This window comes from Taudactylus pleione, unplaced genomic scaffold (genome assembly GCF_031769625.1).
Source record: "Taudactylus pleione unplaced genomic scaffold, aTauple2 ptg000130l, whole genome shotgun sequence".
Classification (NCBI taxonomy): domain Eukaryota; kingdom Metazoa; phylum Chordata; class Amphibia; order Anura; family Myobatrachidae; genus Taudactylus; species Taudactylus pleione.
In genome coordinates this window covers 830,552-853,383 of record NW_028284532.1, presented here as the reverse complement: position 1 = coordinate 853,383, position 22,832 = coordinate 830,552, and the positions used below count along the sequence as shown (strand labels likewise).

At 50.7% G+C, this 22,832-nt stretch overlaps 1 protein-coding gene across 2 annotated transcripts in view; it reads left to right on the top strand.

The window, feature by feature from the left end:
* The window catches only part of ESYT1 (extended synaptotagmin 1), a 133,557-nt gene that overhangs the window by 84,102 nt on the left and 26,623 nt on the right, over window positions 1-22,832 (top strand). For both annotated transcript variants that reach the window (XM_088473056.1, XM_088473055.1), the window contains exons 19-22: window positions 9,421-9,597; window positions 9,691-9,773; window positions 18,932-18,980; window positions 19,674-19,763. In XM_088473056.1, coding sequence (XP_088329182.1) covers window positions 9,421-9,597; window positions 9,691-9,773; window positions 18,932-18,980; window positions 19,674-19,763 — 399 coding nt within the window. The remainder of the gene's footprint in view (window positions 1-9,420; window positions 9,598-9,690; window positions 9,774-18,931; window positions 18,981-19,673; window positions 19,764-22,832) is intronic.

The window sequence follows — 22,832 nt, the reverse complement described above, 5'->3', positions numbered from 1 at the left end:
ATATACTGAATTCATCTTTATTATCCAACATTTATAATTTAATAAAAATAAGTATTTAAAATGCTAAACAAAAATAGACAATATTCAGCGAATATATACTGGGTCTTGTAGTGCACCAAGGGCCTCTAGTCTGTGCTGCATGGGACTTTCTTAGATTACAAGCGGCTGTCATAAATCAAGTGACCTTTTCCAGTTCTGTACACATACAATAATAAGTTATTCCTTCCAATAGTAAAATACAAAACATGTTTTGCTTGTAATAAGAAAACAAAACAAAATAAACATCCTGGTTGCTAGGTCAGAGCACCATTGTCTGGTATATTTACTGAGACTGTAATAAAGGGCATGACTACATAGAGCACAGTTCTGGTGTTAGAGTACAGATCATACTGGATCACAAGTCACCAGTAATCTCCTACTATTTGTATTGTTATAAATGATCATTCTGGCACAAAAACTCCAGTCTAACATTAACCATAGACATTATCATAATGAAATCTTATTATTATAGTTGTAACTGATAATGTACACACACAGCAACTAAAGACAGAAAGTGAAATAGAACTTACAGACCAAGAGGAACAACAGGACCATTGATGGATACAAATAGATAGATATACACAAACGTACATACGCACAACTTCACACTGTGATAGTGTAGGCCTGGGAGCTAGCTCTACTAGTAGCCTTTCAGTCATTTTCTGGGCACACTCGGCAAAAAGCTGAGCTTACAGTCAAACAAGAATTTGAGATTATCAAGCTCCTAGCCCCCATTGAGGACACTACTTCACATCTTAAACCTTCTCTAACGTGTGTAGCTAATACACCTAGCAGCATCTCTGTCTTTCTACTTCAGGGTCCATAGGGTATCCACAGGATACCTTGGGGGTATAGGTGTGACGTCAGTCGCTGGGCACCATAGAGTTAAGCTTTTCAGACTCCCAGGATGCACTAGGGTCCCCCTCCTATACCCCGCCCCCGAGCCAAGGCACCTCAGTTTAGTTTGGTGCCCGGCCGGCGTCGGGTGCACCTGTCGGAGTGGGGGCTAGAAGAGCCCCTGAAGCTTTCTTCAGTGCAGCTGTGGCTGCACATCTGGATGTACAGCATGGACAGTCAGTCCTGACGTCCATGCTGTCTTCCCCACACCCCCGCCGGTACCAGAACGCCGGTACCGATCCGGGGATGCTGGTGAGCATCTGGGGTCACAGCTAGCGGTGACCCCAGATGTTCCGGACCATGGCCGGATCCAAGGGGGACAAAGGTAAGCAGCGGGGTCCCGCGGTGGTTCCCCGCTGGTCACATGGTCCTAAGTCCCCTGGCAGGGGGCTCCCTGGGGACTGGCTGCAGCGTGGAGCCAGGCGACCAACCTGCGCTTTCCACTACCCCCTGGGACAGCGGACCGCAGCAGAGCGGTAGCGCTGCGGCGTCCCAGGGGTTAAATGCATGCCAGGGGAGCGCGCCTTCCCTGTCTCACAGCCGGCGCCTCCCCCGCTGCACACAGCCCTCTCTGCATGCTGCCGACTGGTCCTGTGGCAGCGCTCCTCCCCCAGGCCAGCCTCCTCTCTGCTCCTCGACGGCCATCTTCTCCAGAACGCATGGTGAACGCTGCTGGAAGCGCTGGACGGAAGCATCGTGGTCTGGGTCCCCCCGCATACCTCTCCTCCGCTGTGGTCAGGTCTGTGTATGCAGCGCTGTGTCCTACCAGGCCCTGTGTCTGCGTAGTTGAGTGATCAGCGCTGTTAGTGCAGGAATTGATTTTCTTTGCATTGTATGTGACTGTGCTAGCGCTGCTGCCTGTAACTTTTCTCTAAACTGTCAGCTTTATTACTGTCCCTGTTCTTTCTGCTAAGCCCTTGCGGTGCGGTGCTGCAGGGTGGTCTCTCGCCTATTTAAGTTATAATTGGTGAGAGAGGTCACATACGTGGTGCCATCATATCCGAAAGTGATTTTCCCCTCCGGCTACAGTGTACTACGTGTAAAGTACCGTTAGCGGAGGGGGAGGGTAGCGCGGAGGGCCTTTGCCGGCAGTGTTTGTCCATGGCGCGGCCTCTTACGGTTACAGCACCGGTACAGGAGCCGCCCTGGGCTTGTTTCGCTCAGGCGCTTACAGCCTTAGTGGGCCAGTTAGCTCCGCAGCCCGCGTTTACACCGATGGGTTTATCCCAGCAGTCAGTGGTGTCGTCACCCATGCAGGGTTTCCCACGACAATTGGTGGTGCCCCACAGTCTCCCTATTTCCCCGCTCCCGGTTTCTCAGGAGCCAGCGTGGGTTAACTCCCTGACGAGTTCTGTACAGCACTTGTCGGATGTGTTGCAAGGGGAGTCTGTGATGCGGCCGCATAAACGGCCGGTGGCGTCTCTGTCGGCTCCTTATGAGGATGACGAGGGGACGTCTGATGATGGGGAGATTCTGGATCCTTACGATCAGGAACCTCTCCATACTAAGGACGCTGATGCTAAGTCCAAAGTATATATTCCTGGACTTATTCGGGCGGTCCGCACAGCCTTGGTGATTGAGGACGAAGTTCCCCCAGCGGCTAAATCTAAGTATGCCTTTTTCAAGGATGTGAAGGGCGATGCCACAGTCTTTCCTCTTTCGGGTCAGTTGGTGGACCATTTAGAGGAGGCGTGGAAACAGCCTGGCAAAAGATACCAGCCGCAGAGACGCCTGGCGGTGGCTTATCCGTTCGCGGATAATTATTTTGCAAAGTGGGAATCCCCTCCACAGGTGGATTCTCACGTGACCCGTCTTGTCCGTAGTGCCACATTGCCGATGCCATCCATGTCCTCCCTTAAGGATGCTACGGACCGCAAAGTGGAAATCTGCCTGAAGTCCGCTTATTCCCTTGCGGGGGGGGGCAGCACGGCCGGCTATGGCCATTTGCTGGGTTGCCAGAGCGATGGAGCGCTGGGCGGATTCATTAGAGGCTTCTTTTGATTCCGACTGTCCGGCCGAACAGGCGGAGTTGATTGGCAATCTACGTGATTCGGCCACCTACATCAACGAGGCAGCCCTAGACATTAGTACTCTGGTGTCTAGGATTTCTTCAGCAGCGGTAGCTGCTCGTCGCACCTTGTGGCTGCGATCCTGGAAGGCGGACGCAGATTCCAAAAAGGGTCTGGAGGCGTTGCCGTTTACCGGAGAAGTTCTCTTCGGTCCGGATCTGGATAAGATTGTGGCCACGCTGGCGGCAGCCAAATCGGCTTGTCTCCCGTCGGCCGCTGCTCCTTCTGGTTCTGGACCTTCGTCCTTTCGGTCATCTAGGGCCCAGGGCAGGCCCAAACCACAGTCGTTTCCTCGACAGGCTGGTCCTAAGAAATCGGCTAAGCCCCGGAAGCAGGCATGGAGTACCAGACGTCCGGCCCCCAAGCCAGATGACAAGCCTGCGGCCTGACGGTCCGGGCCTCCCTTTGGGGGATCCCAGGGTGGGAGGCCGCCTGCTACAGTTCGCCCAGTGTTGGTCTACCACTACGACAGACACTTGGGTTCTGGAGGTGGTTTCCCACGGATACGCCCTCTCCTTCCGGCACAGACCCCTGGCTCGATTCTTCACCACGGGTCTGCCATCAGACCGGAACAAGGCTACGGAGCTGCGGAAGGTATTGCACACTATGCTCCAGGCTGGAGTTATAGTGCCTGTTCCATTCTCCCAGAGGGGCCAGGGTTTCTATTCAAATCTATTTTTGGTACAGAAACCCAATGGGTCATATCGTTCGATTCTCAACCTCAAAGCACTCAACAAGTCTTTGCGGGTCCCGAAGTTTCGGATGGAGACCCTACGGTCCATCATTCTGGCGCTGGAACCTGGGGACTACATGGTGTCATTGGACATACAGGACACTTACCTGCATGTCCCTATTCTTTTGCGCCATCAACAGTTCCTCAGGTTTGCAATCCGCAGCGACCACTTCCAGTTTCGGGCGTTACCTTTTGGCCTGGCGACAGCACCACGTGTTTTCACCAAGGTGATGGCGGTCATGGCGGCTTCTCTGCGGCTGCAGGGAGTCCGCATGTTGCCGTACTTGGACGACCTGTTATTGGTGGCAGGATCTCCAGAGCTCCTGTTACGCCACTTGGACCTGACCATTGCACTGCTGCAACGGCACGGCTGGTTAATCAACTGGCAGAGGTCCACTCTAATCCCGTCTCGGAGGATTCTGCATCTTGGAGCCTTATTGGACTCTGGACAGCAAAGGATCTTCGTGACGGAGGACAAGATCTCTGCTTTACAGTCAAGGGTGCGCAGTTGTCTGCACAGCCGCCGGGTGTCCTTACACTCGGCGATGAGGTTACTGGGCTCCATGGTGTCGGTGTTCGACATGGTGGAATACGCCCAGTTTCACTCCAGACCTCTGCAGCACCTGATCCTGTCCAAGTGGAACGGGCTGCCTCAGTCTCTGAAGTCCCAGACAATTGTGCTCACCCCGGAGGTTCGTCTCTGGTGGATGCTCTGTCCGTCCGGTGGACGTTCCAGTTCGCATACCTGTTCCCTCCGGTCTCCCTTCTTCCACGGGTAATCCTGAAATTCAAACAGGAAGGAGGGACGCTCCTGTTGATAGCTCCCGCGTGGCCCAGACGGCACTGGTTCTCAGACCTTCAGGGTCTGTCCGTGGACAGTCCTCTGCGGTTGCCGCTATGACTGGACCTTCTGTCTCAGGGTCCTTGCCTTCACCCGGATCTGACTCGGCTGTCTTTGACGGCGTGGCTGTTGAGACGGCCATGCTGAGGTCCCGGGGGTTTTCCAGCTCTGTGGTGCGTACCATGTTACGAGCTCGGAAACCGTCTTCCGCGAGGATATACCATCGCGTGTGGCATACGTTCTTCCAGTGGTGTCGACCGAGAGGTTATGCACCGCGGGAGTTTCGTCTGTCTCGGATTCTCGCCTTCCTGCAAGCGGGACTAGATCATGGGCTTCGCCTTGCTTCTTTGAAGGTACAGGTTTCGGCCCTATCTGTCTGGTTTCACTGTAGGATTGCTACAATCCCGGATGTGCGCACCTTTATGCAAGGTGTTCTCCGCATTCAGCCGCCCTTTGTTCCACCTGTGGCGCCTTGGGATTTGGCTGTGGTCCTGAGGGCTCTCCAAGGACCGCCGTTTGAACCACTGGGCTCAGTGGATCTTAAATGGCTAACAGCTAAGACTGTTTTCATTCTGGCCATTGCTTCGGCCAGACGTGTTTCTGAGTTAGGGGCTCTTTCTTGTAGACCCCCTTTCTTGGTTTTTCATGGGAACAGGGCAGTGCTCCGCACTCGGCCCGAGTTTCTTCCCAAAGTTGTTTCCCAGTTTCATGTTAACGAGGAAATAGTTGTTCCGGCCTTTAACTCACCGGGTCTTTCCGTGGGTGAGGCCTCTTTGGATGTTGTGCGGGCCTTAAGGACTTATGTTGACCGCACTTCTTCGTTTAGGAAGTCGGACGCTTTGTTTGTCCTCTATGGCTTCCGTAAAAAGGGTTGGCCTGCTTCAAAGCAAACTTTGGCAGCCTGGATCCGTATGGCTATTTCTGAAGCTTATCTTCATGAAGGCCTACCGGTCCCTCCTTCTCTGAAGGCTCATTCCACTAGGTCTGTGGGTCCTTCGTGGGCAGCTCGACGTGGTGCCTCGGCAGTTCAGATCTGCAAGGCTGCTACGTGGTCCTCTGTCCATACCTTCGTGAGGTATTACAGGTTTGACACCTTCGCCTCTCAGGATGCTTCCTTCGGGCGGCGGATTCTCCTTTCTGCACAGGAGCGTCCCCACCCTTAAAGGATACTGCTTTGGGACATCCCCAAGGTATCCTGTGGATACCCTATGGACCCTGAAGTAGAAAATATGAGATATGGTAAGAACTTACCCTTGTTATCTCTATTTCTACGAAGTCCATAGGGTTCCACAGGTCTCCCGCCCTGTCGCACCTGTGCTGCAGATGGGCTTTGCTCTGGTCTCCGGTTTTCCGTCTCCCTCTGGTGAGAATGTGATTCTTTTATGTGTCCAGATCTTTTTTCTCTCTCTTCCTTCTCCTCCTCCGGCCTATGGTTTGATAACTAACTGAGGTGCCTTGGCTCGGGGGCGGGGTATAGGAGGGGGACCCTAGTGCATCCTGGGAGGCTGAAAAGCTTAACTCTATGGTGCCCAGCAACTGACGTCACACCTATACCCCCAAGGTATCCTGTGGAACCCTATGGACTTCGTAGAAATAGAGATAACAAGGGTAAGTTCTTACCATATCTCATATTTTCTCTGACCTGGCTGATCCTATACTCTGGTCTCACTGGGCCTTTTCCTCAGGTATTCTCCAAGCTGCTTGTTTGCTACCTGCAGGCTACTCCACAGTTCTCCACACAGACCTGGCCGAGCCTATACTCTGGCCTCACTGGGCCTTTTCCTCAGGTATTCTCCAAGCTGCTTGTTTGCTACCTGCAGGCTACTCCGCGGTCCTCCACACAGACCTGGCCGAGCCTATACTCTGGCCTCACTGGGCCTTTTCCTCATTTATTCTCCAAGCTGCTTGTTTGCTACCTGCAGGCTACTCCAAAGTTCTCCACACAGACCTGGCCAAGCCTATACTCTGGCCTCACTGGGCCTTTTCCTCAGTTACTCTCCAAGCTGCTTGTTTGCTACCTGCAGGCTACTCCACAGTTCTCCACACAGACCTGGCTGATCCTATACTCTGGCCTCACTGGGCCTTTTCCTCAGGTATTCTCCAAGCTGCTTGTTTGCTACCTGCAGGCTACTCCAAAGTTCTCCACACAGACCTGGCCGAGCCTATACTCTGGCCTCACTGGGCCTTTTCCTCAGTTATTCTCCAAGCTGCTTGTTTGCTACCTGCATGCTACTCCACAGTCCTCCACACAGACCTGGCTGATCCTATACTCTGGTCTCACTGGGCCTTTTCCTCAGTTATTCTCCAAGCAGCTTGTTTGCTACCTGCAGGCTACTCCGCGGTCCTCCACACAGACCTGGCTGATCCTATACTCTGGCCTCACTGGGCCTTTCCCTCAGTTACTCTCCAAGCTGCTTGTTTGCTACCTGCAGGCTACTCTACAGTTCTCCACACAGACCTGGCCGAGCCTATACTCTGGCCTCACTGGGCCTTTCCCTCAGTTATTCTCCAAGCTGCTTGTTTGCTACCTGCAGGCTACTCCACAGTTCTCCACACAGACCTGGCTGATCCTATACTCTGGCCTCACTGGGCCTTTTCCTCAGGTATTCTCCAAGCTGCTTGTTTGCTACCTGCAGGCTACGCCACAGTTCTCCACACAGACCTGGCCGAGCCTATACTCTGGCCTCACTGGGCCTTTCCCTCAGTTATTCTCGAAGCTGCTTGTTTGCTACCTGCAGGCTACTCCACAGTTCTCCACACAGACCTGGCCGAGCCTATACTCTGGCCTCACTGGGCCTTTTCCTCAGTTATTCTCCAAGCTGCTTGTTCGCTACCTGCAGGCTACTCCGCAGTCCTCCACACAGACCTGGCCGAGCCTATACTCTGGCCTCACTGAACCTTTTCCTCAGTTATTCTCCAAGCTGCTTGTTTGCTACCTGCAGGCTACTCCGCAGTCCTCCACACAGACCTGGCTGATCCTATACTCTGGCCTCACTGGGCCTTTCCCTCAGTTACTCTCCAAGCTGCTTGTTTGCTACCTGCAGGCTACTCCACAGTTCTCTACACAGACCTGGCCGAGCCTATACTCTGGCCTCACTGGGCCTTTTCCTCAGTTATTCTCCAAGCAGCTTGTTTGCTACCTGCAGGCTACTCTGCGGTCCTCCACACAGACCTGGCCGAGCCTATACTCTGGCCTCACTGGGCCTTTTCCTCAGTTATTCTCCAAGCAGCTTGTTTGCTACCTGCAGGCAACTCCGCAGTCCTCCACACAGACCTGGCCGAGCCTATACTCTGGTCTCACTGGGCCTTTTCCTCAGTTATTCTCCAAGCAGCTTGTTTGCTACCTGCAGGCTACTCCGCGGTCCTCCACACAGACCTGGCCGAGCCTATACTCTGGCCTCACTGGGCCCTTTCCTCAGTTATTCTCCAAGCTGCTTGTTTGCTACCTGCAGGCTACTCCGCGGTCCTCCACACAGACCTGGCTGATCCTATACTCTGGTCTCACTGGGCCTTTTCCTCAGTTATTCTCCAAGCAGCTTGTTTGCTACCTGCAGGCTACTCCGCAGTCCTCCACACAGACCTGGCTGATCCTATACTCTGGCCTCACTGGGCCTTTCCCTCAGTTACTCTCCAAGCTGCTTGTTTGCTACCTGCAGGCTACTCCACAGTTCTCTACACAGACCTGGCCGAGCCTATACTCTGGCCTCACTGGGCCTTTTCCTCAGTTATTCTCCAAGCAGCTTGTTTGCTACCTGCAGGCTACTCCGCAGTCCTCCACACAGACCTGGCCAAGCCTATACTCTGGCCTCACTGAGCCTTTCCCTCAGTTATTCTCCAAGCTGCTTGTTTGCTACCTGCAGGCTACTCCGCAGTCCTCCACACAGACCTGGCCGAGCCTATACTCTGGCCTCACTGGGCATTTTCCTCAGTTATTCTCCAAGCAGCTTGTTTGCTACCTGCAGGCTACTCCGCGGTCCTCCACACAGACCTGGCCGACCCTATACTCTGGCCTCACTGGGCCTTTTCCTCAGTTATTCTCCAAGCAGCTTGTTTGCTACCTGCAGGCTACTCCGCAGTCCTCCACACAGACCTGGCTGAAGCTTTCTGTCCAGCTTCCTGCCTGACACTCCAGGGTCTGAACAGACAAATAAATAGAGAAAAAATGTCCAGTTGTCTGTTCTGTTCTTCCCCATGTGTAAGCTGCAGCAATAAAGATAATTTGGAAGAACATGCAGATTGCTATATGTTTTGTTATTGCTCTGTGACTGGTGAAGAGGAGCTGCCACATTTAGGGCCTGATTCCGAATCACTCGCTACTTCTATTGTGGCCTCATGATAGTGATGACGGCTGCTTTTCGCGTACGGAAAGAGTGGGTCATGCCCATGCATACGAATTGGATGTACACAGAGTGGCATTACCATCCATTCACATTAGGAATGTGGCTGCATTTGGACCTGCCTGTAACTCAGGCAATAGTGAGAAAAGACAGTTATATAAAAGCCCAATGTCCTGATTCTAAGTGTTTACACTGAATTAATGCGCTAGATGCGTATTATACAAATCCGGCTTTGGCAGTTTGGACAAAAAGCCCAAAACAGCGTCTACAATCTTTTTAGACCATATGGGTTAATTCAGAGCCATTCCCCATTCTCAATTTGCCTAGTTAATGGACTAATTAAGGCTGCCCTATGTGTATTTGGCACAACCCTGACTCATTGTATATGAAGAATAGAGTGTGGTAGTTCTTGTATGACAGAAGACTAGATCTGACAAATCTACTTTAAAATGTGCAATGTTGTTAATCTCCCTGTGAGACATATAAACATTTCTCTGTGTGCAGAATGTGCTTCGAGTATTCTTACTGGAGGCAGAAAACCTGATTGCGAAGGATAACTTTATGGGAGGCATCATTAAAGGAAAGTCTGACCCTTACGTGATCGTACGAGCTGGAGGAAAATCTGTAAACACTAGAGTGGTGAAAGAGAGCCTGAACCCACGCTGGGACCAGGTCTTTGAGGTACGGCTGTATACAAAGCATGTTACACACTGTGCTAGATTGTGCCAGTGATTGTAACAACAGCATCACAACTAAACTGTGCTTATCCCACAGATATTGGTTACAGATGTCCCTGGGCAGGATATCGAGTTTAAAGTGTTTGATAAAGATATTGACAAAGATGATTTCCTTGGAAGGTCAGTACCTACATGATAACATTGGTAAATTCCTTCTAATTAAGCTCTAGAGTCTGGTTCATGTGTGTTATATGTAACCCACTTTTTGGAATGTGCATATATGTTGTAAAGAAACATTCTACTGAAACTTAGCTCAGAGTATATCAGTATACATTCTTATTCATAACAGAAAGCAGAAGATCTGCAAAATGACTTCATAATTTAGTCTCTGGGACTGAAATGTAGGGCAAAATTTACTAAGCGGCGGTTTGATGGCGTGTTCTATTCTATTCGAAACCCCAGCGGTTTGGTGGCAGGTTCTATTCTGTTCTAAACCCCGGGGGTTTGGTGGTGGTTTTGCAGCGGTTTCTAAATGACAGCCCTGTTCTATTCTATTCTAAAATGTGTTTTGATGGCAGTTTTGCAGCGGTTTTGGCCTTAGTAAATCTGCAAATAGCAAAACCACCACCAAACCACGGTCAAAACACATTTTAGAATAGAATAGAACAGGGCTGTCATTAGAAACCTCTCCAAAACCAACCCCAAACCCCCGGGGTTTAGAACCGAATAGAACCTGCCACCAAACCACCGGGGTTTAGAAGGGAAGGAGAGAGATGGGTTGGTAGTTAGAGCGGAACGAGAGAATGGGGGAGACGAGGTCCTGTAGCAATAGACAGAGCTAGTGGAAAGAGAAAAGTTAAGGAGGTGAGCGAGGAGGGAGTTCTTATCCAGAGAGTGGGTGGGAGGCAGTGGGGTTCAGGGGGCATAGTCAGAGATTGAGAGTAACCGCCGGAGCAAGAGAGTCAAGGGTGAAAGTAAGAGTAGAGGTATAGATGGTAGTAGATTGGGGGGAAGGACAGAATCAAAGGATGCAGAAAAAGATTGCAGCAACTTGAATCCTCCTCCAGCACACACATTCTCTCTCCCCAACTTCCCTCTATCCCTAGTAATAGCATGCAGCCCTTGTGCTCTGCAGTAACTGATGACAGGAGGAAGGGCAATGTGTCCTGTCCACCATCTGTGTTTCAGCCTGCAATCACTGTATTTAGGATACACTGGGGGGAATTCAATTCTCGGCGATCGTGATCTTTGGTAGTGCACACTCCTGAGAATTACAGTGCCCATCTTCCACACATGCTCTCAGTCACCACACTTCTAAAACATTATTTACAAGTGATGGTGGATTACTTACAGTATGTAATTATGAAAGCGACTGGAGGTACTGGGGAGGAATAGGAAGTAGTTTGGGCATTAAAAATTGTATACCCCTTTTCCGCCGGGTCTACCCAGGTTGTGGCTCAGTGGAAAAGGGTCCCAAAATAACCCAAGTCAGCGCCGCGGTGTAAATAAGGCACTGTCTCGGGTCTGTCCCAGTTTGGAAGCATATTCCAAATTCCGGGTCACACCCGGGATTTTGTCGGAAAAGGGGTATTTTGGGAGAACCTTATCGCTATTATTTACTTAATGTAGATTTAAATATGATACTCCCATGGCCTGATTCAGAGGTGTACACAGGGTCGTTGTTTGCGCAGTTGAGTGATTATTTGCTACTGCACATATGTGAGAAGTCCTGGAAACCCCTGCGGCGCATGTATTACGCAGAGTGTACGCAAAAATGCTGTTGCACTATTCACAGCGTTCTTGTGGTTCCCACACAGAGGTCTCGGTGTGGATCATTAGATCGACAATAAAACAGTCGACAGGGTATCGGTAGAAACCAAATGGTCGACAGGTTCAAAATGTTGACACACAAAAGGTTAACATGGATGTAGGTTGACATGTACAAAAGGTTGACACAATTTTGTCCGACACATTATTTTTCTACTTCAGGGTCCATAGGGTATCCACAGGATACCTTGGGGTATGGGTGATGACGTCAGTCTTCAGGCACCACAGAGTTAAAGTTTTCAGCCTCCCAGGATGCATCTGGGTCCCTCTCCTATACCCCGCCCCCGGGCCAAGGCATCTCAGTTTCGTCGGTGCCTGGCCGGAGTCGGAGGCACTGTGCAGAGGGGGGCTGTGAAGAGCCCCTGAAGTTTCTTTTAAAGGAAGCGCTGGCTGCACATCTGGGAGTACAGCGTGGACAGTCAGTACTGACGTCCATGCCGTCTCCCCTACACCCCGCCGGTACCAGAACGCCGGTACTGATCCGGGGATGCTGGTAGACATCTGGGGTCACGGCTAGCGGTGCCCCCAGATATCTTGGACCATGGCCGGATCCCAGGGGATAGCAGGTAAGCAGCGGGGTCCCGCGGTGGCTCCCCGCTGGTCACATGGTCCTGAGTCCCCAGGCAGGGGGCTCCCTGGGGACTGGCTGCAGCGTGGAGCCAGGCGACCAACCTGCGCTTCCACTACCCCTGGGACAGCGGGCCGCTGCTGAGCGGCATGCGCTGCGGCGTCCCAGGGGTTAAATGCATGCCAGGGGAGCGCGCTTTCCCTCTCTCACAGCCGTCGCCTCCCCTGCTGCACACAGCCTCTCTGCTCTGTCTGATTGGCCATAGTGTGTCAGCGCTTCTCCCCCAGGCCGGCCTCCTTCATCCTCTGCTCCTCGGTGGCCATCTTTGAAGCATGGTGAACGCTGCTGGAAGCCTGTGAGCGGTGGCATTGCGGCGCTAATAGTGCAGGGATTTGTTTCTTCTGCATTGTATGTGACTAATCTGCTAGCCTGCTGTCTGTACTTTCACTTTCTACTGTCAGCTTTATTACTATCCCTGATCTTGCTCTGCTCAAAGCCCTTGCGGTGCGCGGTGTGCAGGGTGTTATTCACACTTACCAATACGTATAGTTGTGAGTGTCACATACTTACCATCATGTCTGAGACTGACTTTCCTCTGCAGCTCATGTGTACTAAATGTAAGGTACCAATAGCGGAGGGGGAGGGTAACGCGGAGAGGTTATGTCCCCAGTGCCTGGCACTGTCACGGCCGATTATGGTCACTGTCCTGGTACAGGAACCTCCCTGGGCTTGTTTCGCTAAGGCGCTTACAACCCTTGTGGGCCAGCTAGCTCCGCCACCTGCGTTTACCCAGACGGGAATTATTTGGAACCCTCAAGTCACGTGACCAACCCCGGAAGCAAGCCTCGCCACCAAGTGGAAAAGAGCCGGCAGGACAGGAGCGGTGCCCGCGTTGGGTAGAGAGGTAAGTCCCCCATCTGCGGTGGAGTACGCCCGGTGCACTGCTTTCATTAGCGCTGCATCCGTGCCGTCCCCCCCGCAGACTTTAGCATTTACCAGTGTGCGGTGCGGCTTGCCGGAGGTAGCCTGTTCATTCAGGCACCATTCGGCACCTGCGCCGCTTGGTATTCACGTGCTGGAGCCAGGCAACCTCTCCCCATAAACAGCAACCGTACTCTCTGTCCCAAAGAAGACCACCCCGGGCATCTGTTTCATCCATCCCAAATAGACATCACCTTAGCGGGACGCCGCTTATGGACACATTCCCCCTGTTTTTTACTTTTTTCATTCCTAACGGATGCATCATTCACCAATCTGAGTTACATTTATTGACAAATTGATTATCCTACAAGTGCATCTTTTCTGGCTTACTCTGGTTTAGCACATACTGAATAAATTCATTTAATTTTATTTCCCACTGTTTTATAACTTTATTGCTTATAGCCATCTTTCAGGTTATGTAATCTACTTCCATGATTATTTATAATACACATTTAGCCCGAATACAGGCATTTACACTTGTCACCAGCTACTTGCAGTTTTTCTATTCTGACATATATACCATTTGTTTTGTATGATTAAGACTGATAGCTAGTATTATATCATTTTGCATCAAGGTGCAGCGCTGCAACACTCTCCTTTGATAGGTTTACCCAGACGGGTTTGTCCCAGCAGTCAGTGGTGTCGTCACCCATGCGGGAGTTCCCGAGACAATTGATGGTACCCCACAGTCTCCCTGTCCCTTCCCAGGTTTCTCCGGAGTGGGTTAATACTCTAACTACATCGGTTCAGCATTTGTCCGATGTTTTACAGGGGGAGTCTGTGTTGTGGCCTCATAACGGCCGGTGGCGTCTTTATCTGCTCCTTATGGGGATGACGATGAGACGTCAGATGATGGGGAGATTCTGGATCTATCTGAACAAGAACCTCTCCGTACCAAAGAGCCGGACGCTAAGTCCAAGGTGTATATCCCTGGTCTTATTCGAGCGGTCCGCTCGGCTTTAGTTATTGAGGATATTGATCCTTCGGTGGCCACATTCATATATGCCTTTTTAAGGATATTAAGGATGAGGCTACGGTGTTCCCTCTTTCTGATCAATTAGTGGATCATTTAGAGGAGGCGTGGAAAAATCCAGGTAAACGGTTTCAGCCCCAGAGGCGCTTAGCCGTGGCGTATCCGTTTGCGGTCAATTATTTTTCTAAGTGGGAATCCCCTACACAAGTGGATTCACATGTCACACGCCTAGTCAAAAGTGCCACATTGCCTATGCCTTCGATGTCATCCTTGAAGGATGTCACTGACTGCAAGGTGGAGATCTGCCTCAAATCCGTTTATTCCCTTGCGGCGAAGCATCCAGACCGGCTCTGGCCGTGTGTTGGGTAGCCAGAGCTATGGAGCGCTGGGCGGATAATTTGGAGGTGTCTTTGGACTCTGACTGTTCGGCTGAACAGACCGAGTTGGTGGGCAATATCCGAGACTCGGCCACTTACATTAATGAAGCGGCCTTAGATATTTGTATGCTCACCTCTAGGATCTCCTCTGCAGCCGTGGCTGCTCGTCGCACCTTATGGTTGCGTTCTTGGAAAGCGGACGCGGATTCCAAAAAGGGATTAGAAGGTCTGGACAGGTACTATTTGGTCCAGATCTGGACAAAATTGTAGTTACGTTGGCAGCAGCAAAATCTGCATGTCTTCCATCTTCTACGATTCCTTCTAGTGCTGTTGGGTCGTCCTTTCGGCCTCACAGGGCCCAAGGTAGGCCTCAAGTACAGTCCTTTCCACGGCAGGCTGGGACCAAGAAATTGTCCAAGCTCAAGAAACAGGTCTGGAGTACCAGACGTACGGCTCCTAGGTCAGATAACAAACCTGCGGCCTGACGGTCCAGGCCTCCTTTTGGGGGACCCCAAAGTGGGGGGCGCCTGCTTTAGTTCGCCCAGTGCTGGTCGAGGACTACGACAGACACTTGGGTTCAGGAGGTGGTCTCCCACGGGTATGCCCTCTCCTTTCGGGACAGGCCTTCCGCTAGACCGGAGCAAAGCCTCGGAACTGCGGAAGGTTTTGCACATTATGCTCCAGGCCAGAGTTTCAGTGCATGTTCCAATTTCCCAGAGGGGCCTGGGTCTCTATTCCATTCTATTTTTTGGTGCAGAAACCCAATGGGTCTTACCGTTCAATAACTGGAACCTGGGGACTACATGGTGTCATTGGACATCCAGGACGCTTACCTGCATGTCCCTATTCTTTTGCGCCATCAGCAGTTCCTCAGATTGGCAATCTGCAACGAACATTTCCAGTTACGGGCACTGCCTTTTGGCCTGGTGACTGCTCCACGGGTATTCACCAAGGTCATGGCGGTCATGGCGGCTCTCCTGCGGACGCAGGGAGTCCGACTGTTGCCTTATCTGGACGACCTACTGTTGATAGCGGGGTCTCCAGAGCTTCTTTTACACCATCTGGATCTGACGATTGCGGTATTGCAACGTCACGGCTGGTTGACAAACTGGCAGACGTCCACTCTCACCCTGTCTCAGAGGATCCTGCACCTCGGGGCCTTATTGGACTTCAGGCAGCAGTGGATCTTTGTGACGGAGGAAAAGATCCTTGCTTTGTAGTTGAGGGTGCGCAGTTGTCTGCAGTGTCGTCGAGTGTCGATACACTCGGCAATGAGGTTATTGGGCTCAATGGTGTCGGTATTCGACATGGTGGAGTACGCCCAATTTCACTCCAAACCTCTTCTGCTATTGATCCGGTCCAGATGGAATGGATTGCCTCAGTGTCTCAAGTCCCAGATGATGGGGCTCACTCTGGACGTTCGCCTGTCTCTAACCTGGTGTTTGCAGATGACCCACCTCAACAAGGGTCGCCCGTTCTGGGTGGCGAACTGGGTCCTGTTAACAACGGACGCCAGTCTCCGGGGCTGGGGAGCTGTCACGGGTCAACACTTGTTTCAGGGCAGGTGGACTCGGGCGGTAGCGGAGCTTCCAATAAACATTTTGGCGCTCCATGCGGTGTCAAGAGCTCTCCAGCTGGCACAGCCGGTTCTCCAGGGTCACCCTGCGCAGGTCCCGTCGGACAACGCCACCTCGGTGGCCTATTTAAACCAGCAAGGAGGAACCCAAAGTCGGGCAGCACTCGCAGAAGTGTTCCATATTCTGGTCTGGGCGGAGCGCAATCTCCCAGCATTATCAGCAGTGTTCATCCCGGGAGTCCTCAAATGGGAAGCGGATTTTCTCAGCAGGCAGGACGTACATCCGGGAGAGTGGTCTTTACACCAGGACGTCTTTCGGAGTCTGGTGGACAAGTGGGGTCTTCCAGAGATAGACCTCATGGCGTCCCGGCACAACAACAAGTTGCCGGTGTACGGGTCTCGAACAAGAGACGAAAAGGCGTCTCTGGTGTATGCCCTGTCCGTCCAGTAGACGTTCCAGTTTGCCTACCTTTTCCCTCCATTTTCCCTTCTTCCGCGGGTAATACGGAAATTCAAATCAAGAAGGAGGTACGCTACTGTTGATAGCTCCCGAGTGGCCCAGACGGCACTGGTTCTCCGACCTCCAGAGTCTGTCAGTAGACGTTCCTCTGAGGTTACCATTACGACCGAAGCTGCTGTCACAGGGTCCTTGTCTTCACCCGGACCTGACTCGGTGTGGCTGTTGAAACGGTCATGCTAAGGTCCAGAGGGTTTTTCTGGCTCCGTGGTGCAAACCATACTAAGAGCTCGTAAACCTTCCTCAGCAAGAATCTACCATCGTGTGTGGCATACTTTCTTCCGGTGGTGTAGACCTAGAGGGTATTCCCTTAGGGAGTTCCGCCTGTCTAGGGTGTTTGCTTTCCTACAGGCTGGACTGGATCATGGGCTTCGCCTGGTTTCTCTGAAAGTGCAGGTGTCTGCCCTGTCAGTCTGGTTTCATCGTAGGATTGCTGTGCTCTCTGATGTGCACACCTTTATGCGAGGTGTTCTTCGCATTCAGCCACCTTTTGTTCCACTGGTGGCGCCTTGGAATTGGGCTGTGGTCCTGAGAGTTCCCCAGGGACCGCCGTTTGAACCACTGGACTCAGTGGACTTTAAATGGCTTACAGCTAAAACCATATTCCTTCTGGCCATTGCCTCGGCCAGAAGGGTTTCGGATTTAGGGGCTCTCTCTTGTAGACCCCCTTTTCTGATTTTTCATAGGAATAGAGCGGTGCTTCGCACTCGTCCGGGATTCCTTCCCGAAGTGGTATCCGGTTTTCACATCAATGAAGAAATTGTTGTGCCGGCTTTCAAATCACCTGGACTTTCAGTGGGTGACGCCACTTGGGATGTTGTGCGGGCATTGAGAATTTATGTTGACCGCACTTCTTCTTTTAGGAAGTCGGACGCCTTGTTTGTCCTCTATGGCTTCCGAGAAAAGGGTTGGCCTGCTTCAAAGTAGACTTTGGCAGGCTGGATTCGTATGGCAATTTCAGAAGCTTATCTTCATGAAGGTCTTCCAGTTCCCTCCTTGGTGAGGGCTCATTCCACTAGGTCTGTGGGTCCTTCGTGGGCAGCTAGACATGGTGCCTCTGCAGTTCAGATCTGCAAGGCTGCTACGTAGTCTTCTGTCCATACCTTTGTGAGGTATTACGCTTTTGACACCTTTGCCTCTCAGGATGCTTCCTTCGGGTGGCGGATTCTCCTCTCAGCACAGGAGCATCCCCACCCTTAAAGGATACTGCTTTGGGACATCCCCAAGGTATCCTGTGGATACCCTATGAACCCTGAAGTAGAAAATATGAGATATGGTAAGAACTTACCCTTGTTATCTCTATTTCTACGAAGTCCATAGGGTTCCACAGGACTCCCGCCCTGTCGCACCTGTACTGCAGATGGGCTTTATTCTGGTCACCGGTTTTTCCGTCTCCCTATGGTGAGAATGTGATTCTTGTGAGTGTCCAGATTTTTTCTTCTCTTTCTTTCTTCTCCTCCTCCGGCCTATGGCTTGTGACGTAACTGAGATGCCTTGGCCCGGGGGCGGGGTATAGGAGAGTGACCCAGATGCATCCTGGGAGGCTGAAAACTTTAACTCTGTGGTGCCTGAAGACTGACGTCATCACCTATACCCCAAGGTATCCTGTGGAACCCTATGGACTTCGTAGAAATAGAGATAACAAGGGTAAGTTCTTACCATATCTCATATTTTTTCTAACCCTAATCTTGACCTAACCCTCCCCTTGGTGCCTAGCCCTAACTGTCCCTCCTAGTACCTAACCCTAAAGGTCCCTCGTAGTGCCTAACCCTCCTGATAAATGCCTAAACCTTAAAAAAATATGTAGACTATTCTAATGTCGACCTTTTAAACCCATATCGTCATTTTGTGTGTCGACCATCTGGTGTCGACCTATTGCTTTTCCTCTGGGAAGTAATGTATGTACATGTAGTAAATGACCACCTCTGTCTCTTAGTTAGTATAAACCTGTATTGGAAGTACAGTATTCCCAGCTCTGTTAGTTTTCTGTGTTATGCTGGGTACAAACTGTGATAGGTCGTTCGTACAGCTGATGAACGATGTATCATTAAGTGTGTTGGCTCGTGTGTACACATAAGATATCTCTGAACAACATAATTCACAAATATATTGTGTTGGCCGTGCAGCATAGCAGATGCTGTATATATGAAAAATATATCGTGCGCATCTGCTGGTGTGTACAGGCAACCGACTCATATGCTGGCTGTAGGAACCGCCGACACAGACATCACAACTGAGCAGGCAAATGTAAATGACACAAGGCCAGACATATCAAGCGGCCATCTGGTAAATGTGTATGTCTACGGGGACAGTCGGTCGGTGGGTTTTGTGTCCCCATCATTAGCCTTTCATAAAATAAGAGTTGTTGCAATTCGTCTCCAAATATAACAAGCAAAGATGTATTTCATAACCATAGTTTTTACATGAAAAAAGATCCTACTTTAGAATTTTCTTGATATTGGTACACATTTACCTGTATTGTTTATCTTCTTGTTTTATCTCCCTTATTGTTATTTCAGCTGTAAAATTGCTGTGAAAAATATTCTAAAACAGAAAACTGTTGATGAGGTAAGAATGGAGGAGTCCCATCTCTGTTTTTATATACACCTTATAATGGGGACGTATGCAGTGGACAAGCAGCCTCTACTGTGTATAGTGAAGATATTGGACATGATGTGAGGCCACAGAGCAAATAAATATTGCTATGTATATCTGTGTTTGCCTATATGTAAGCAGGTCCCTTTACTTCCCCCAGAAGTGTCTGGGAGCCTCTCCACCCCTAGCTTGCTCCATGTATGTGGCGCTGTTATCCCCTCCCCTGAAATGTCATTCTTTTATGCAGTAAGTATAGGAGGGGAGGTCTTCCCTATGCCGCTGCTCTGTATCACTAACTGGCTGTATGCAGAGCACAAGTAATAATTTAATCATCTTTATCCGATGTCACTATTCAATAAAATATTAGTCACTCGGGATTAGGTCATTGCCTCAAACATGATTCCAAGTATGTGGTCCTTTATATTATATCTCCCTGTGGGGGCTCACCGGGAGAAAAGGCTGTTACTAAAGAAAGTAAGAGGAGGTAGTCATAGATAGGACCCTCTGTTACTTTTTTGTAGTAGTAGTACAATTGCGTAGTGTAAGAAGGAATACATTTCTTTTTTACTTTACACTGGCCATCTTATCAATGCATTATGTTTCAAAATGACAGCTGCTTGACCTTCTTTGTGCCTGTATGTGATTTTATTTGTAACTGTCTCACAGTGGCTGCCCCTGGAGGATGTGAAGTCAGGAAAGCTGCATGTCAAAGTAGAGTGTCTGTCTCTTCTTTCAGACCCTGTTCAGCTAGAACAGGTAATACTACGTAGCTCGTTGTCATCTAACTGTTCTGGTAATACTGTCCTGCATTCCCCTGCCTGTCCTGGTAATACTGTCCCACATTCCCCTGCCTGTCCTGGTAATACTGTCCTGCAATCCCCTGCCTGTCCTGGTAATACTGCCCTGCATACCCCTGCCTGTCCTAGTAATACTGTCCCACATTCCCCTGCTTGTCCTGGTAATACTGTCCTGCATACCCCTGCCTGTCCTGGTAATACTGTGCTGCAATCCCCTGCCTGTCCTGGTAATACTGTCCTGCATACCCCTGCCTGTCCTGGTAATACTGTCCTGCATACCCCTGCCTGTCCTGGTAATACTGTCCCACATTCCCCTGCTTGTCCTGGTTATACTGTCCCACATTCCCCTGCTTGTCCTGGTTATACTGTCCTGCATTCCCCTCCTGTCCTGGTAATACTGTCCTGCATTCCCCTACCTGTCCTGGTAATACTGTCCTGCATTTCCCTGCCTGTCCTGGTAATACTGTCCTGCATTTCCCTGCCTGCCCTGGTAATACTGTCCCGCATTTCCCTGCCTGTCCTGTAACAATGTTCTGCATTCCCCTGCCTGTCCTGGTAATACTGTCCTGCATACCCCTGCCTGTCTTGGTAATACTGTCCTGCATTCCCCTGCCTGTCCTGGTAATACTGTCCTGCATTCCCCTACCTGTCCTGGTAATACTGTCCCGCATTCCCCTGCCTGTCCTGGTAATACTGTCCTGCATTCCACTGCCTGTCCTGGTAATACTGTCCCGCATTCCCCTGCCTGTCCTGGTAATACTGTCCTGCATTTCCCTGCCTGTCCTGGTAATACTGTCCCACATTTTCCCTGCCTGTCCTGGTAATACTGTCCCACATTCCCCTGCCTGTCCTGGTAATACTGTCCCTCATCCCCCTGCCTGTCCTGGTAATACTGTCCTGCATTCCCCTGCCTGTCCTGGTAATACTGTCCTGCATACGCATGCCTGTCCTGGTAATACTGTCCTGCATACGCATGCCTGTCCTGGTAATACTGTCCCTCATTCCCCTGCCTGTCCTGGTAATACTGTCCTGCATTCCCCTACCTGTCCTGGTAATACTGTCCTGCATTCCCCTACCTGTCCTGGTAATACTGTCCCTCATTCCCCTGCCTGTCCTGGTAATACTGTCCCGCATTCCCCTGCCTGTCCTGGTAATACTGTCCTGCATTCCCCTACCTGCCCTGGTAATACTGTCCCACATTTTCCATGCCTGTCCTGGTAATACTGCCCTGCATTTCCCTGCCTGCCCTGGTAATACTGTCCCTCATTCCCCTGCCTGTCCTGGTAATACTGTCCTGCATTCCCCTGCCTGTCCTGGTAATACTGTCCAGCATTCCCCTGCCTGTCCTGGTAATACTGTCCTGCATTTCCCTGCCTGTCCTGGTAATACTGTCCCACATTTTCCCTGCCTGTCCTGGTAATACTGTCCCTCATTCCCCTGCCTGTCCTGGTAATACTGTCCCTCATTCCCCTGCCTGTCCTGGTGATACTGTCCCTCATTCCCCTGCCTGTCCTGGTAATACTGTCCCGCATTCCCCTGCATGTCCTGGTAATACTGTCCCTCATTCCCCTGCCTGTCCTGGTAATACTGTCCCTCATTCTCCTGCCTGTCCTGGTAATACTGTCCCGCATTCCCCTGCCTGTCCTGGTAATACTGTCCTGCATTCCCCTACCTGTCCTGGTAATACTGTCCTGCATTTCCCTACCTCTCCTGGTAATACTGTCCCTCATTCCCCTGCCTGTCCTGGTAATACTGTCCTGCATTCCCCTGCCTGTCCTGGTAATACTGTCCCGCATTCCCCTGCATGTCCTGGTAATACTGTCCCTCATTCCCCTGCCTGTCCTGGTAATACTGTCCCTCATTCCCCTGCATGTCCTGGTAATACTGTCCCTCATTCCCCTGCCTGTCCTGGTAATACTGTCCCTCATTCCCCTGCCTGTCCTGGTAATACTGTCCCGCATTCCCCTGCCTGTCCTGGTAATACTGTTGCACAAACCTTTCTTTTGGTAATGCTATCCAATACCTCTTTCCTGGTCTGCCCATTATACACCCACTAATCAGCACAAATATGCCAATTATCCAAACAAAGATACCTGCATTTTGAGTTAGCCCCACACACTTTATTGTACGCACCACACCTTTCAAGGTCCATAAACTAGGACAATCCCAACGGCATTGGGACAAGTGACACGTATACCATCCCACTGCCATCTTCTGCCTGTCTTCTCCTATGATTCTCAACCTTCTCTTGTAAAACTTTCCTCTCTTTGTGCTAGTAATACTCACCCTTTGTCCTTTTCCTGTTCTTGTAATACTCCTCTCTCTGTTCTTCTTATATCCCCAACTCGATATTCTCACCCACCTTCTGACTGTTCTGGTAATACCCAACCACTGTGTGCTACCTCCTACCAGCTGTCTCTCGCCTGTTCTGTTGTTATTGTCCCCAGTCTCCTGCCTGTCCTGACAATTCTCTACCACTGTCCTCTCCGTGGCAACGGGCTCACACTCAGTATCATTTTATCTCACATATTTACTCGCTGAAACACTCAAAACCTTTTTATATCCATTGTGGATCACTTATTAATGTACTCAGCAAGACTCAATCTACAAATATTTTCAACAAACAGCTATAAATATTCTCCTGCTTCATTAAAATATAAAGTAATGCCTCATCCCAAGTACCACAGAGTTTATACGAGGAAGGTGAGTGAACACCCTCATTATAATCTTACAATGGGCCTGATTTTGAGCTGGACACTGCAGCGTATGTGTGTCTGTGTCTTTTTGCCAGTATTGCTTCTGTAAGTTTATGCATCTCCACCATCAGAGCCACTGCCATAACTCACCTGAGATGGACCATCTCCATGCATCCTCCACCGCCCAGGAGTACACAATAATACATTTTACAAAACCGTCCAGAGACCGTGCACCTCAATCTCAGTTATGACTCTGTGCATACGAAATCTGGGTGCATACGCAGAAGATAGAATCACTCCACTGCGTCCAACATCACCGCTACGCCCGACTC